The sequence below is a fragment of the Pelophylax lessonae genome (genome assembly GCF_965119305.1).
Source record: "Pelophylax lessonae genome assembly, chromosome: 6".
NCBI classification, from domain to species: Eukaryota; Metazoa; Chordata; class Amphibia; order Anura; family Ranidae; genus Pelophylax; species Pelophylax lessonae.
In genome coordinates this window covers 2,891,195-2,908,783 of record NC_138773.1, presented here as the reverse complement: position 1 = coordinate 2,908,783, position 17,589 = coordinate 2,891,195, and the positions used below count along the sequence as shown (strand labels likewise).

General features: G+C 48.2%; 1 protein-coding gene across 1 annotated transcript in view; it reads left to right on the top strand.

Annotated features, from left to right (window-relative positions):
* Positions 1-17,589, top strand: part of LOC309559011 (integrin alpha-M-like) — a 266,904-nt gene that overhangs the window by 42,533 nt on the left and 206,782 nt on the right. The window contains exons 7-8 of the mRNA XM_082262120.1: positions 2,676-2,821; positions 3,545-3,698. Of these exons, the coding sequence (XP_082118246.1) occupies positions 2,676-2,821; positions 3,545-3,698 (300 nt within the window). The remainder of the gene's footprint in view (positions 1-2,675; positions 2,822-3,544; positions 3,699-17,589) is intronic.

The window sequence follows — 17,589 nt, the reverse complement described above, 5'->3', positions numbered from 1 at the left end:
CTTCCCTCTCTCCTCTATATCCCTTGTATATCCCCCCTGCCAGGTCCCCCTCCTCTCCTCTATATCCCTCCTACCAGGTCTTACCCCTCTCCTCTATATCCCCCCTGCCAAGTCTTCCCCCTCTCCTCTATATCCCCCCTGCCAGGTCTTCCGCCTCTCCTCTATATCCCCCTGCCAGATCTTCCCTCTCTCCTCTATATCCCCCTGCCAAGTCTTCCCTCTCTCCTCTATATCCCCCTGCCAAGTCTTCCCTTTCTTCTCTAAATCCCCGTCAGGTCTTCCCCCTCTCCTCTATATCCCCCTGCCAGGTCTTCCCCCTCTCCTTTATACCCCCATTTCCAGGTCTTGCCCCTCTCTTCTATACCCCCTCCGGCCAGGTTATACCGCTCCTGTATATACCCCTTCCAGGACCTCCCCCTCTCCTCCATATCCCCCCTGCGAGGTCTTCCCCCTCTCCTCTATATCCCCCCTGCCAGGTCTTGCCCCTCTGTTCTAAATCCTTCCTGCCAGGTCATGCCCCTCCAGTATATCCCCCCATGCCAGATCTTCACCCCCTCCTCTATATCCCCCTTGTAAGGCCCCCCCCCCCATATCACCCCTGTCATGTCTTTGTCCTCTTCTCTATATCCCCCCTGCTCAGGGCCGGTGCTAGACTATTTTACGACCTACGCAAGACCAGATACTTGCGCCCCCCCAAAAGAAAAAAAGGAAAGGGGTTAAAAACTCCTCTATGTCATACCCAGTGACCCTGATCTGATGGTTCCTTCATGTTATGCTTTCATACCCAGTGACCCCCCATATTCCTCCATGTCACACCCGGGGACCCTAATGTCCCTCCGTGTCACACCCAGGGACTTTGATGTTTTTCCATGTCAGACCCTGGGACCCCAATATTCCTCCATGTCATACTGTCATACCCACTGACCCTGATGTTCCTCCATGTCACACCCAGGGACCCCGTGTTCCTCAATGTCATGCTGTCATACTCAGTGACCCCAATGTTCCTCTATGTCAGACCCTGATGTTCCTCCATGTCACACCTGGGGACCCTGATGTTCCTCCGTGTCACACTTGGGGACCCCAATCCCCCATGGCACACCCAGGGACACCAATTCCTCATGGCACACCTGGTGACCCCGAACTCCTGTTACACCCGGTGACCCCCTATCCTCCATGTCACACCTGGTGACTCTGATTCCCCATGGCACACCTGGTGACCCCGATTCCCTTTCATACCAGGGATGCTCCATGTAACACCTAGGAACCCCGATCCCCTGTTCTGGGGGCACTATCTGGACGGTATGAAGAGAGTGGCCCGCACTCTGCCCTCCTTCACTGTGATCCTGCTGATTCCTTCTCCCAGGACGCTCCTCTCCTGGACCACAGTGCTCACCACAGCTCCAACCGGCTTCTGGTGGAGGGTAAAGCAGCAGTCAGAGAGCTCCGCATGTCCTTCATCACCAACCTCCTCAGACCATTCCGGTGCCTCGTCGCTTCTGCCCCAGTAAAGGTTCCGCCCTCCAGTGCCAAGCTCGGGCTCAGGTTCAGCTCTCCTTCGCTCCCTGCTTAATACCGACCCAGGGAAATGAATGGCTGCCCACCAGCTCAGTGCAGAGAGTCACTTCCTGCATGGGGTTAAGGCCGTTCAGCTCCAGCTGAAGAGGATCATCATGCAGGCAGCACTCTGGTGGGCTCCATTCCTGCCTCTTGGGGCCCCTCCAACAGTGGTGCAAAGCCAGGACCTGATAGTTCCGCCACTGCCCAAGACACCTGGCATCTTTCTCTGTCTCTTCTTCCTCCCCCACCGCCACCTCTCCCCTCAGCTCACAATAATCATTCATGATGAAGAGAGAGTGCCGACTCCTGGCTGCGCCCCTTGGTGGCAATGCGCCCTAGGCGGCTGCCTAGTTTGCCTAGTGGGAGCACCGGCCCTGCCCCTGCCAAGTCTTCCTCCTCTCCTCTATATCCTGCCTGCCAGGACATGCCCCTCCTGTATATCCCCCCTGCCAGGTCCTCCACCCCTCCTTTTATATCCCCACTGCAAGGTCTCCCCCCTCTCCTCTATATCCCCCTGCCAGGTCTTCCCCCTCTCCTCTATATCCCCCCCCTTCCAGGTCCTCCCCCTCTCCTCTATATCCCCCTGCCTTGTTATGTCCCTCCTGTATATTCCGCCTGCCAGGTCTCTCCCCCCCCCATATCCCTTGTATATTCCCCCTGCCAGGTCTTGCCCCTCTCCTCTATATCACACAGGGTGCCAGCCAGCCAGCCACCCACCACAGGGTGCCAGCCAGCCAGCCATCCAACACAGGTTGCCAGCAAGCCAGCCATTAAACATTAAACAAAAATTAACGTGTTCAGTACCAGATTTATGTCAAAAATTGTCTTTATTTTTCAAAACTTTAAATGTACAAAATATTGGTATCGGCCCTGAAAAAACATATCGGTCTATCACTAGTACATAGTACCCTCTTGCCTGCATCCCCTATAACATCAGGTCTCTCTTCTATATCCACCCTTTCACTCCCCTGACTCCCACTCCTCATTTTCCCCCTGCCAGGTATCTCTCTCCCTCCCTCTACTACATTTTCCCAACCCCAACCCCCCCCCCCCCGGTATCCCCCTGCCATTTCTCATATTTGAACCCCCCATTAACCCTTTCCTTTATTTCTCCGCAGTTCGCCCTCATGCAGTATTCTCACACATTCCGGATTCATTTTGATTTCAACCGATTTTCACAAATAAGAGAGCCGAAACAGCTGACCGAGACCATCACCCAGCAGAAAGGGGGGACGCATACTTCCACCGCCATCCTGAGGGTGATGTACGTTTTCTGATTGTCTCTCCCATTCCACAGGAGATCTTGTCCTCCTACCAACCCTCCACTGACAGTGATCAGCGGCAGGACTGGTTCCCGACCTCTGTGTAAGATGTTCGGTGCTGGGCAGGAGGAGTGACATCACAGTGGTATATTTATTAGTGCCTAACACTCCATGCTGCACCATATATTGGTTCTCTTTATCATGACATTAGGCTGCTCTAGAAGCCCATCAGCCAGGGAACAGTCCCCATGCTCTGTAAACCACCATCCAACACAGGCACAGACATTCATACCACAATCCTACCACATGTGGAAAATGGAGACCCAACCACAGTCTAATCAGAGGGTCACACTGACTATTTTCATTCACCATTTATGCCAGCTGGTGGAGCTGGGGGCCAATGGTTGTGTTTCCTAGACTCCTTCTTTTGCTTCTTTGATGTAAAAAGTTGTTTACAGAATTTAAGATAGAACTTACTAATGAGTAACTGAGTAAAGGCAGTCACTCCACCCTTCCTGAGCAGTGGCTCCTCCCCCTCCCTTATCAGTATGAAGTTTATGTAGACAGAACTAGCCTCAAAGCAGGCGGCTTCTGCTCTGCTGTCTCTGTAGCTATTCCCTAGTGCTCCAGGAATTCCATGTCATGCATTCAGTGTTCCATATAGAGTTTGGTAATCCGATAAACCCGCACCTGACTCTTTATGTCTGCTGTGCTCTGATTGGCAGGCAGAACCTCTTTGTGCCAGGTGGAGGTGTCCGAGACAACACCGAGAAAGTTCTCATCGTAATAACAGACGGGGAAAGCATCCGCGATAACACACCGTTCTCTCAGTCCATCGGAGAAGCTGACAGACTCGGAGTTCGCCGCTTCGTCATCGGGGTAACTGAGACTCCAATGATCTTTAACTGTTTTTGACCAGAGGTCTTTCATATTTCATATTGACAATTTATTTGGTACGCTGTTTTAATATTTAAAAAAACTGATACTAGGCTGACAAAAATCTTTTTTGACTGAGGTATTTTCATTTTTTTAATACTGTAAATGTATCTAAGAATTGCAGGATTTAACAAATAAACACTACCATTTTTTTTTACATAAGAAAAAAGGATCCCCACATCTCACTAAATGGAAGAGATAGTGGAAAAAAATGGATCTTTAATACATACACACCTGTAAAATCCATTTCTTGAAGTACATCACGGGACACAGAGCCATAAATCATAACATATGGGTTTTATAGCCACCTACAGGCTAAGGACACTGGCAACCAATCAGAAAAAGATGTCCCCCTATATAACCCCTCCCACACAGGAAGTACCTCAGTTTTGTAGCAAGCAATAAAGGCCCCACAAAAGAGGGGAGGGACCTCTGTGTCCCGTGATGTACTTCAAGAAATTAATTTTACAGGTATGTATTAAAAAAACTGAATTTTTGTAAAATCTTACCTGTAAAATTCCTTTCTCTGAGTCCTCCGACAGTCGCCGCCTCTTCATATTCATCACTAATGGGGTTATTGACCTTTGCTCCGTAGGAGTGCTAGGCAACAGAATATATTAATATCAAAGCTTTTAGCATATCCCACCCCCAGGGGGTGGTCCCCTCAGTCAATACCTCCTTGCTTCCTGCATACCAACTCAGTTTCAGTAGAATAGCAGTAGAGTATACAAACAAACCCCAAAAGAGGGGCGGGGGCGGCGACTGTCGGAGGACTCAGAGAAAGGAATTTTACAGGTAAGATTTTACAAAAATTCAGTTTTCTCTTACGTCCTCCGACAGTCGCCGCCTCTTCATATTCGTCACTAATGGGGACGTCCCAAAGCAGTGTAGACATGAGGGGTGGGAAAAAAGCAGCCGCGCCTAAAGCAACGCAATACCCACATCAGAGAAAGGAACCTTACCAAAGTAAGAGAACCAACTGGGCAACAGGAAAAACATGCTCAACAGGAGCAACAACCCAGGAAAAAACAAGTAACCTAGGGGTAAAAACACCCCAACAGCCAAGGGCCCAAATCAGGGACCCTAAGGCACCGCCGCACTAAGGACTTTACGGCCAAAAGAAGCATCTGCCGATGCCTGAACATCCACTTTGTAAAATTTGGAGAAGGTGTGAACGGACGACCAAGTCGCCGCCTTACACACCTGGGCCACAGAAGCCCGATGATGACAGGCCCAAGACGTACTCAGAGATCTGGTAGAGTGCGCCTTCACAGGCACGGGAGGAACCTTCCCCCTCAAAGCATAGGCCTGCTCAATGGTCTGTCTGATCCATTTGGCGATGGTAGAAGCCGACGCCGCCATGCCCTTCCGAGGTCCCTCAGGAAGGACAAAGAGAGAATCTGACTTGCGAAAGGATTTTGTCGATGACAGGTAAACCCTGATCGCCCTAACAACATCCAAGGAATGTAAAGCCACCTCCTTCGGATGCTTAGGCTTCGCGCAAAGCGAAGGCAAGACAATGTCCTCATTGAGGTGAAATTCAGAAATTCTCTTCGGAAGAAAAGATGGGTTAGGTCGCAAGACCACCTTATCCAAGTGAATCACCAAATACGGAGACTTACAGGACAAGGCCGCCAGCTCCGACACCCTGCGAGCCGAAGTAATCGCTACTAAGAAGGCAACCTTCTTGGACAACAAAGACAACGAGACCTCCCTGATATTTTCAAAAGGAGCATGTTGCAACACGGACAGAACAAGGTTCAAATCCCATGGAGGCAAAGGCTCCCTCCTAGGAGGGACCAAATGTCGCACCCCTTGAACAAAGGTGCTAACCAAAGAGTTAGATGCCACAGGACGTTGAAAAAGAACGGCCAGCGCAGAAATCTGACCCTTAATCGTGGCCAACGCCAAACGCTGGTCCACGCCCGTTTGAAGGAAAGCCAACACTCTCGATACCGAGTATGAGCGAGGGGAATACCCCCTGGACTCACACCAGGCAAAATACGCCTTCCAAGTACGGTAGTAAATCTTCCCTGAAGAGGCCTTCCTGGCCTTGATCAAAGTGGGAATGACCTCAGGGGAGAGACCCCTATCCTTCAGGACCTGGCTTTCAACAGCCAGGCCGTTAAAGCCAGCGACTGTAAAGCAGGATGGAATATCGGTCCTTCAAAAAAAGAGAAAAGTGGCTGAGACTAAGAGCCCCAGCACAGGAACAGCCTGCACTCCTGAGCTAGGCATATGAAACTGAGTTGGTATGCAGGAAGCAAGGAGGTATTGACTGAGGGGACCACCCCCTGGGGTGGGATATGCTAAAAGCTTTGATATTAATATATTCTGTTGCCTAGCACTCCTACGGAGCAAAGGTCAATAACCCCATTAGTGACGAATATGAAGAGGCGGCGACTGTCGGAGGAAGTAAGAGAAAAAACATTTTTCTTTTCGTACATCACGGGACACAGAGCCATAAAGCATAACATTTTGGATGTCCCAAAGCAATGCATCTGAGGGGAGGGGGACACCAAAAATACTGCCATCAGACCACAAAAAGGATTACACCGCTGCCTGTAGAACACTGTGGCCAAAAGCTGACTCATCCTGGGTCCCAACATCCATTCTATAGAAACGAGTGAATGTATGCACCAACGACCAGGTCTGAGCCATAGAGGCTTGATGGCGATGTGCCCAAAAGGCACCTACTCCTCTTATAGAATGTGACTTTACAGGAAAAGGTGGAACCTTCCCTTCTAAATCATAAACCCCGAATAATAACCTGGTGAATCCAATGAGAAATCGTAGACTTAGACGCTGCCAACCCTTTCCTGTGCCCTTCCGGCAGCACAAACAAGAAATCCGTCTTACAAATCTGAGCTGATCGTTCCAAGTAAATCTTAAGTGCACGCATTACATCAAGAGAATGCAATAACGTTTCCTCCTCTGAGTCAGGATCTGGAAAAAAGGAAGGTAGTATAATGTCCTGATTCAAATGAAAGGTGGACATCCCCTTGGGCAAAACACCTGGCTGTGGACATAGAATCCCCCTATCTTGATGAAAAATCAAGAATTGCTCTTTATAGAAAGTGGTGCTAGTTCCAATACCCTTCTAGCTGAAGTTATTGCAATAAAAAAGACCAGTTTCCTGGTCAGAAGGACCAGGGGAACACGCCCCATGGGCTCAAAAGGCTGTTTTTGTAAAATTGGCAACACCAAATTTAAATACCAAGGACGTAATCGTTGGCTCTTCTTTTTTAGATCAATTTTTCTTTTCTTATTTAGATCAATTTCAATCATTTTCTACATTTTTAAAGGTGATGTTCCTATATACGTTCTCCACCATGTAAAGGGAAATTAAAGAAACATATGTAGCATTATATTATTTTTTGTTTCCTAATTCTCCCTGTCTCATAAAAAAAATGTATAAAAGGGAATTTAAAGTTTCTGAGGTTTCCAGGCTATATGAAATCACTGCAACTTGTACACATGAAATAGCAAAGCTCCATATACAATGCTTTCCCAATAATGCCAATAATAATCTGTGTTATAAACCTCAAATCAAATCAAATGACAGTAATAAGCACTGATGAGTAGATAGTATCATGTAGCCGGTCATCTGTGACCGGTATAAAAGTTGGTGAATCCTAGAGAAACACAAACTAAAATGACGCGTTTCATTCTCACACAATATGTAATCCTGGGTACATATATATCATCTACTCAAAAACTTCACTTCGTTACTTACAGTCTTATTAGTAATGTCACTGTCTAGAATGTCCACTCCGCACGCTCCCTCAGTCCCTATGCCAACTGCAGTCTCAGGTAGGTATGGTGTCAAACCTTAGGTGTAGCCGTATTATCCGCTCTGCTCAGTCCCTCCCTGGTCCCTCTGTAATCTCCAGGCAAGGTAAAATGTGACTGCACTCTCTGCTCACTTCTACCCCCCTCCCATCCATGCCTCTTCTACCCCCCTCCAATCCATGTCACTTCTACCCCCCTCCCATCTATGTCACTTCTACCCCCCTCCCATCCATGTCTCTTCTACCCCCCTCCCATCCATGTCACTTCTACCCCCCTCCCATCCTTGTCACTTCTACCCCCCTCCCATCCATGTCTCTTCTACCCCCTCCCATCCATGCCTCTTCTACCCCCCTCCCATCCATGTCACTTCTACCCCCCTCCCATCCATGTCACTTCTACCCCCCTCCCATACATGTCTCTTCTACCCCCCCTCCCATCCATGCCTCTTCTACCCCCCCCCCATCCATGTCTCTTCTACCCCCTCCCATCCATGCCTCTTCTACCCCCCCCCCCCCATCCATGTCTCTTCTACCCCCTCCCATCCATGTCTCTTCTACCCCCCTCCCATCCATGTCATTTCTACCCCCCTCCCATCCATGCCTCTTCTACCCCCCTCCCATCCATGCCTCTTCTACCCCCCTCCCATCCATGTCACTTCTACCCCCCTCCCATCCATGTCACTTCTACCCCCCTCCCATCCATGTCTCTTCTACCCCCCTCCCATCCATGTCACTTCTACCCCCCTCCCATCCATGTCTCTTCTACCCCCCTCCCATCCATGCCTCTTCTACCCCCCCCCCCCCCATCCATGTCTCTTCTACCCCCCTCCCATCCATGTCTCTTCTAACCCCCTCCCATCCATGTCTCTTCTACCCCCCTCCCATCCATGCCTCTTCTACCCCCCTCCCATCTATGTCTCTTCTACCCCCCTCCCATCCATGTCACTTCTGCCCCCCTCCCATCCATTTCACTTCTACCCCCCTCCCATCCATGTCTCTTCTACCCCCATCCCATCCATGTCTCTTCTACCCCCCTCCCATCAATGTCTCTTCTACCCCCTCCCATCCATGTCTCTTCTACCCCCCTCCCATCCATGTCTATTCTACCCCCCTCCCATCCATGTCTCTTCCACCCCCCTCCCATCCATGTCTCTTCTACCCCCCTCCCATCCATGTCTATTCTACCCCCCTCCCATCCATGTCTCTTCCACCCCCCTCCCATCCATGTCTCTTCTACCCCCCATCCATTTGCTGTTCCCCTATCTTCCATGTCTCTCCCCCCCTTCCATCCATCCATGTATCTAATTTTCTATCCATATCTCTCCCCCTTGTTTCTACTACCTTGTATTCATGTCTCCCCCCTTCCATCCATGTCTCTCCCCCTTATGTCTTCCTTCCATCTATTCCCCCCAGTGTCTCTTTTCCATCCATTTTCTCTCCCCCATTTCTATCCACATCTCTCTCCCTTGCCAACCCACTTTTCATCCATATCTCTTCTACCCACCTTCCGTTCTCTGCTCCTCTCCCTTCCATTTCCCCCACCTCAATATCCCCCCCCCCCTGCCAACCTCACCCCTTCCTCAATATCCCCCCCTTGCCAACCTCTCCCCTTCCTCAATATCTCCACCCCCCTTGCCAACCTCCCCCCTTCCTCAATATCCCCCCCTTGCCTACCTCTCCCCTTCCTCAATATCTCCAGCCCCCTTGCCAATCTCCCCCGGCCCCTACCTCAATATTCCCCCCCCCCCCCCACTGACCTTCCTCAATATCTCCAGCCCCCTTGCCAATCTCACCCCTTCCTCAATATCAGATATGATGCAAAGAGGACTCTCGAGCTTTTATGAGTGGTGTGTGTGTGGGAGAAAAATTAACATGGTGAGGCTGCGGCTAGCACTGAAAGCTTATTCTCTCACCCAGCACCCCAGCTTTATGGCCTTTTCATTTTGTCATTTTAGTATCATCTCTGGTTGTGATTGCTTAGGTAACAGATTTAACACCCTCTCTACCATCCACTTTAACACCACTTATGGACTCCATCACCTTCCTATTGTTCCTTTATTATAGCATGACCCTAGGATGTCAGTATCTTCTGATCTCCTCTTCTGTAGGGGATTTGACCATATATATATATATATATATATATATATATATATATATATTTTTCCTTTTTATTCTCTCCTCTCTATGCCCCCCCCCTTTTTTCAGATTTTTTATATATTTTTTTATTTTTTATATATTTTTTATGTATACTCTGATATATTTTTTTATTAAATTTTTTTTTTTCATATCAATAAATTCTTTTTTTACCCTTTTAGTCCCATGTACAACTATTCATTATGTAGTTTATGACAATTTTATTCTATTGAGTATTTGTATTTTTTATGACATCCGGTATGTTTTATTTATGTATTTTTGGCTAACCAGGTGTGCACGTCCCTTCCGGTTATATACATTAGTCCCCATAATTTGATCAGCATTATTGTGGGTGTTCCGTGAAAAAACCCTACCCATGAAAATTCCCTACCCTCGTCACTTCCGGTGAGGGTACGTCATTCATCAGCTGAGCCGCTTCCCACTGCGCATGCTCACAGCTGCGGAGGGTAGGGAGTTTTCACGGTGTAGTGTTTTTTTAAGGTTACACCGCTTCAGCTGTTGTCGCGCATACATTAAATCATCTCCGTATGTAAGAAAAATGAGGTAAGGTGGCGCTGCCTAATTATGGATGGTGTAACAAAGTTTGGTCTAATGGTCACAGGATAAAGTGCTATAATGTTGGCTTAAATAATGGTAGCCAATCAAGAATGTGGGGTGTGCATACGTGAAAAAACTGCAAAAACAGTTAAGGGAGTGATCTCCCCAACTAAGTGCTCCAAAGTGTTAAGTGCAATAAATAAATAAATAAATAAATAAATGTACTAATATAGCAGTGAAAAAAGCAGTAAAAAGGGGTGGGTGATATATTCCCTGAATAAAAATATAAAAATATGATCTAATGCAATGAATCCAATAAATAAATCATTCAATCTGTGAAACAACCAGTGTGCCGGTAAAAACAGATAAAAATAGTAGTGGTGATCACACAGTAAAAACAATATAATAGTCCAATCTACAAATAAACAGTCCCTTAGTTGCTGAATAAAAAGGTGATGAATGAAAAAGTGATATTCTTTGAAAGGTGACAAACAATCTTAGGGCTCATTCACACGGTCTGCCTCCGTAGGCGGATCCGTGTTGCTCAGCGGGGATCGATCCGCGATCCCCGCTGAGCCGGCGGATGACACCTCCGTCTCCGTTTGCAGAGCGGAGAGGGAGGTGTCTCAGCCCCCGCTGCCCTCTATGGAGGATCGAATGAGAGCGGACCGCTTGTCCGCTCTCATCAGATCCGATCCGATCCGATTACTGAACGGATGGAAAAATAGGGTTTCCATCCGTCCAGATTTCACACACAGGATCGGATGCGGATGGCAGCGGGTGTCAGCGGAGGTGTCTCCGCTGACACCCGCTGCCCCATACAGCTGCATGGAGGATCCGATCAGATCCGCCTAAAAAACTGACAGGCGGATCTGATCGGACCGCCCGTGTGAAAGAGCCCATAAAGTGCTTATAAGGTGATCCAGTTGATCCAAAATATTAGGTGATGGGTGAGAAACACAGGTGCACCCCTCCAATTTCTCCCGCACTCACCAGAGGTATATACCCCTACAGGGGTAGTAAGCCTTGATACAGTATCCTTTTATCCAATGATGTGTGGGGCTCCTGGGGGGAATATCTCTTTCACCTGGGTAGTAGGGTCTCCCCTTTCCTCAATCGATGGTAATATGCAAGGAAGAAGCGCTAATATAGTGATGTACCATTTAAAAATACTTTATTAGGCAAATAAAAGTCAGGTACTCACATAAAATCAATGGTAAACAGGCATCCTGAGCAGTAGGGGCCGCGAGTCCCTCGTTGGCAGCTACTTCCGGGACGCTATGCGTATCAGCGACCGGATCTGCGTTGCAGTGGGGCGGAAATGACGTAATCGCGCACGACCCGTTTCGTCAGAGCTGACGTCATCAGGTGCGTGAGTAGCGTCGTCTCCGCTGTCTATTTGTATAGACTGGTTGCCAGGTGACCGGACCGTTTAGCCAATTGAAAAATAGGGAGAAAAAAAGGATCATCTGTAACCGGGCAGATCTGCTAAAAAATAATCAGCCGGGTACGTGCACAAAAGATAGAGGAATTAGATACGTGGTAAAAATGAAGAACGTGGATGAATGAAGTTAGCAAATTGTGAATAGTAATTACCGGTGGATTAAAAAGAAGAAGCATGTCTCAAAGAGGAAGATTCCAGATACTAAAAATTGCATAAAAACTGGGACTTAAATATGCAATCTTGGTCTTAAATCGGGGTATGTTTACACCATGGACAAAGTTAAAAGATAATAAGATTGGCATAGATCGGTTAATGTTAAAATTTATACATGATATAATGTGAAGAGTCCATATTCAAAAAATATATATATAAAAAATATATAAAAAATATGTAAGTGACTGTAGGGATGGTGACTGTAGGGAAGGTGACTGTAGGGATGGTGACTGTAGGGAAGGTGACTGTAGGGACGGTGACTGTAGGGATGGTGACTGTAGGGATGGTGACTGTAGGGATGGTTACTGTAGGGAGGGTGACTGTAGGGAAGGTGACTGTAGGGACGGTGACTGTAGGGAAGGTGACTGTAGGGATGGTGACTGTAGGGACGGTGACTGTAGGGATGGTGACTGTAGGGAAGGTGACTGTAGGGATGGTGACTGTAGGGAGGGTGACTGTAGGGAAGGTGACTGTAGGGACGGTGACTGTAGGGACGGTGACTGTAGGGAGGGTGACTGTAGGGAAGGTGACTGTAGGGACGGTGACTGTAGGGACGGTGACTGTAGGGAAGGTGACTGTAGGGATGGTGACTGTAGGGACGGTGACTGTAGGGACGGTGACTGTAGGGAAGGTGACTGTAGGGATGGTGACTGTAGGGATGGTGACTGTAGGGACGGTGACTGTAGGGATGGTGACTGTAGGAATGGTGACTGTAGGGAAGGTGACTGTAGAGATGGTGACTGTAGGGAAGGTGACTGTAGGGACGGTGACTGTAGGGACGGTGACTGTAGGGATGGTGACTGTAGGGACGGTGACTGTAGGGATGGTGTTCTTAGGGTCCTAGTCAGTATTTTTCTTCCTCCAAACATGGCGAGTCACCCTCCTCAAGAAGGCAAATGTACAGTCATGCCAATGAACATCTAAATGATTCAGAGAAGGATTGGGAGGAAGTGCTGTGGTCATATGAGCCCAAAATTGAGCTGTTTGGCATTAACTCGACTCGCCATGTTTGGAGGAAGAAAAATTTTGACTATGACCCTAAGGCTGCATTCACATGTCCGGGTATGGATCGTGGGCAGAATCGCCGCGATTCCGCCCGCAATCCGGAAATCATTGCAAATCGCGGGACGCCTGTGCGCTGCCCGTGATTTGCAATAGCACCCCAAACGCTGAGCGATGTGGCCGCGATTTCCGCCTGCCGAATCGCGATAACATCGTGCAAAAAAAATTGCGGGACGCATTACGCTCCAAAGAAGCTCTTGTACTTTTTTGGGCGTAATGCGTCCCGTGATTTTTTTTTTGCGCGATGTTACCGCGATTCGGCAGGCGGAAATCGCGGCAACATCGCTCAGCGTTTGGGGTGCTATTGCAAATCACAGGCAGCGCACAGGCGTCCCGCGATTTGCAATGATTTCCAGATTGCAGGCGGAATCGCGGCGATTCTGCCCACGATCCATACCCTGACATGTGAATGCAGACTAAGAACACCGTCCCTACAGTCACCATCCCTACAGTCACCATCCCTACAGTCACCTTCCCTACAGTTACCATCCCTACAGTCACCGTCCCTAAAGTCACCGTCCCTACAGTCACCCTCCCTACAGTCACCATCCCTACAGTCACCGTCCCTACAGTCACCCTCCCTACAGTCACCTTCCCTACAGTCACCATCCCTACAGTCACCGTCCCTACAGTCACCATCCCTACAGCCACCGTCCCTACAGTCACCTTCCCTACAGTCACCATCCCTACAGTCACCATCCCTACAGTCACCATCTCTACAGTCACCTTCCCTACAGTCACCATCCCTACAGTCACCGTCCCTACAGTCACCTTCCCTACAGTCACCATCCCCTACAGTCACCGTCCCTACAGTCACCATCCCTACAGTCACCGTCCCTACAGTCACCGTCCCTACATTCACCGTCCCTACAGTCACCATCCCCTACAGTCACCGTCCCTACAGTCACCATCCCCTACAGTCACCGTCCCTACAGTCACCATCCCTACAGTCACCGTCCCTACAGTCACCATCCCCTACAGTCACCATCCCCTACAGTCACCATCCCTAAAGTCACCGTCCCTACAGTCAAGCAGAGAGGTGGAAACTTTATGCTTTGGGGCTGTTTCTCTTCTAAAGGTACAGACCAACTTTGCAGCATTGAGGGGCCAATGGATGGGGCCATGTATTGTAAAATCTTGGATGAGAATCTTCTTTCCTCAGCCAGAACACTGAAGATTGGTCATGGATGGGTCTTCCATCATGACAATGACCCAAAACATACTGCCAAGAAAACAAAGGAGTGCCTCAAGAAGAAGCACATTAGAGTCATGGAGTGACCTAGCCAGTCTCCAGACCTTCATCCTATAGAACATTTATGGAAGGAGCTGAAACTTCGAGTTGCCGAGCGACAGCCAAGAAACCTTAAGGATTTGGAAAAGATCCTTAAAGAAGAGTGGACCAAAATCCCTCCTGAGATGTGTGCAAACCTGGGGGCCAACTACAAGAAACGTCTGACCTCTGTGCTTCCATCTACAAGAAACGTCTGACCTCTGTGCTCCCATCTACAAGAAACGTCTGACCTCTGTGCTTCCAACAAGGGTTTCTCCCCCGACTACTAAGGGGATCATACAGTGGGTACGGAAAGTATTCAGACCCCCTTAAATTTTTCACTCTTTGTTATATTGCAGCCATTTGCTAAAATCATTTAAGTTCATTCTTCTTCCTCATGAATGTACACATAGCACCCCATACTGACAGAAAAACACAGAATTGTTGACATTGTTGCAGATTTATTAAAAAAGAAAAACTGAAATATCACATGGTCCTAAGTATTCAGACCCTTTGCTGTGACACTCATATATTTAACTCAGGTGCTTTCCATTTCTTCTGATCATCCTTGAGATGGTTCTGCACCTTCATTTGAGTCCAGCTGTGTTTGATTATACTGATTGGACTTGATTAGGAAAGCCACACACCTGTCTATATAAGACCTTCCAGATCACAATGCATGTCAGAACAAATGAGAATCATGAGGTCAAAGGAACTGCCTGAAGAGCTCAGAGACAGAATTGTGGCAAGGCACAGATCTGGCCAAAGTTACAAAAAGATTTCTGCTGCACTTAAGGTTCCTAAGAGCACAGTGGCCTCCATAATCCTCAAATTGAAGACGTTTGGGACGACCAGAACCCTTCCTAGAGCTGGCCGTCCGGCCAAACTGAGCTATCGGGGGAGAAGAGCCTTGGTGAGAGAGGTAAAGAAGAACCCAAAGATCACTGTGGCTGAGCTCCAGAGATGCAGTCAGGAGATGGGAGAAAGTTGTAGAAAGTCAACCATCACTGCAGCCCTCCACCAGTCGGGGCTTTATGGCAGAGTGGCCCGACGAAAGCCTCTCCTCAGTGTAAGACACATGAAAGCCCGCATGGAGTTTGCTAAAAAACACCTGAAGGACTCCAAGATGGTGAGAAATAAGATTCTCTGGTCTGATGAGACCAAAATAGAACTTTTTGGCCTTAATTCTAAGTGGTATGTGTGGAGAAAACCAGGCACTGCTCATCACCTGTCCAATACAGTCCCAACAGTGAAGCATGGTGGTGGCAGCATCATGCTGTGGGGGTGTTTTTCAGCTGCAGGGACAGGACGACTGGTTGCAATCGAGGGAAAGATGAATGCGGCCAAGTACAGGGATATCCTGGACAAAAACCTTCTCCAGAGTGCTCTGGACCTCACACTGGGCCGAAGGTTTACCTTCCAACAAGACAATGACCCTAAGCACACAGCTAAAATAACGAAGGAGTGCCTTCACAACAACTCCGTGACTGTTCTTGAATGGCCCAGCCAGAGCCCTGACTTAAACCCAATTGATCATCTCTGGAGAGACCTAAAAATGGCTGTCCACCAACGTTTACCATCCAACCTGACAGAACTGGAGAGGATCTGCAAGGAGGAATGGCAGAGGATCCCCAAATCCAGGTGTGAAAGACTTGTTGCATCTTTCCCAAAAAGACTCCTGGCTGTATTAGATCAAAAGGGGGCTTCTACTAAATACTGAGCAAAGGGTCTGAATACTTAGGACCATGTGATATTTCAGTTTTTCTTTTTTAATAAATCTGCAACAATGTCAACAATTCTGTGTTTTTCTGTCAGTATGGGGGGCTATGTGTACATTCATGAGGAAGAAGAATGAACCTAAATGATTTTAGCAAATGGCTGCAATATAACAAAGAGTGAAAAATTTAAGGGGGTCTGAATACTTTTTGTACCCACTGTATATTTATTTTACTCACTGAACTGCAACTCCATTTATAACATTTGTATCATGTGTTTATTCTGGATTTTTGGTTGATATTCTGTCTCTATCATATAAAATACACCTATGATAAAAAATTATACACCCGCCATTTCTTTGTAGGTGGGCAAACTTACACAATCTGCAGGGGGATCAAATCAATATTTTCCCCACTGTAGTGATCACATAATCAGGAACTGCTCTGATTGGTTCGAGATTGGACCAGGTTTAAGAGCCAGGATCTGCGCAAAGTATTGGCTGATGGTTCTCAAAGGGCAGACGTTGATTAATGTATCTCAGCCACAGGGCATCATGCTGGGGAATGTTTACATACAGGGCAGATATAATGAAATGTTAGTCATGCTGATCCCATGGCTTTAGACCTTTCCTAGTCACTGATCACTCTCTCTATCCTTACATATGTATTTGTATAAACCTAATCATATTACCCGCTCCGGTCTGACCATCCTCTCATTGGTCTTCAGGTGGGAGATGCTTTCGTGGTCCCCAGAGCCTACCAGGAGCTGGTGACTATCGCCTCCCCGAAGCCAGAGGATCACCTTTTCCAGGTCAATGACTTCTCCGTCCTTCAAAATTTGCAGAGGACGCTGCAGGAGAAAATCTTCACCATGAAAGGTAACAGACAGAGAAAGATTGAATGAGAGCAGGTTAAAGGAGAACCCCAGACTCATGTGCCATGAGTGCTGTGTAAGCCCAAAAATACAGCCTGGCCTGGCACTTCCAGAGGACCCAGATCAGGGCTTCTACTTCATCATTCAATCCCATTTGGCCCAAAGAAGAGGTTTTGTATCCAAAGCCTGGACCCCTCTCTTCATCCTCTATCGCCCCCTCCTCTCCACCCCTCTCTTTATCCTCTATGGCCCCCTCCTCTCCACCCCTCTCTTCATCCTCTATCCCCCCCTCCTCTCCACCCCTCTCTTCATCCTCTATCCCCCCCTCCTCTCCACCCCTCTCTTTATCCTCTATGACCCCCTCCTCTCCACCCCACTCTTCATCCTCTATCCCCCCCCCCTCCTCTCCACTCCTCTCTTCATCCTCTATCGCCCCCTCCTCTTCAACCCTCTCTTCATCCTCTATGACCCCCTCCTCTCCACCCCTCTCTTCATCCTCTATGACCCCCTCCTCTCCACCGCTCTCTTCATCCTCTATCACCCCCTCCTCTCCACTCCTCTCTTCATCCTCTATCGCCCCCTCCTCCCCACTCCTCTCTTTTGCTCCTTCCTCTCTACCCATCTCTTCATCCTCTGTGATCCCTCCTCTCCACTCCTCTCTTCATCCTCTATGACCTCCTCCTCTCCACCCCTCTCTTCATCCTTGAAAGGTTGTATCAACGTGCCTTACTGAAATATTATACTTTCATAATATATTTCAGCTCATGCTCATTC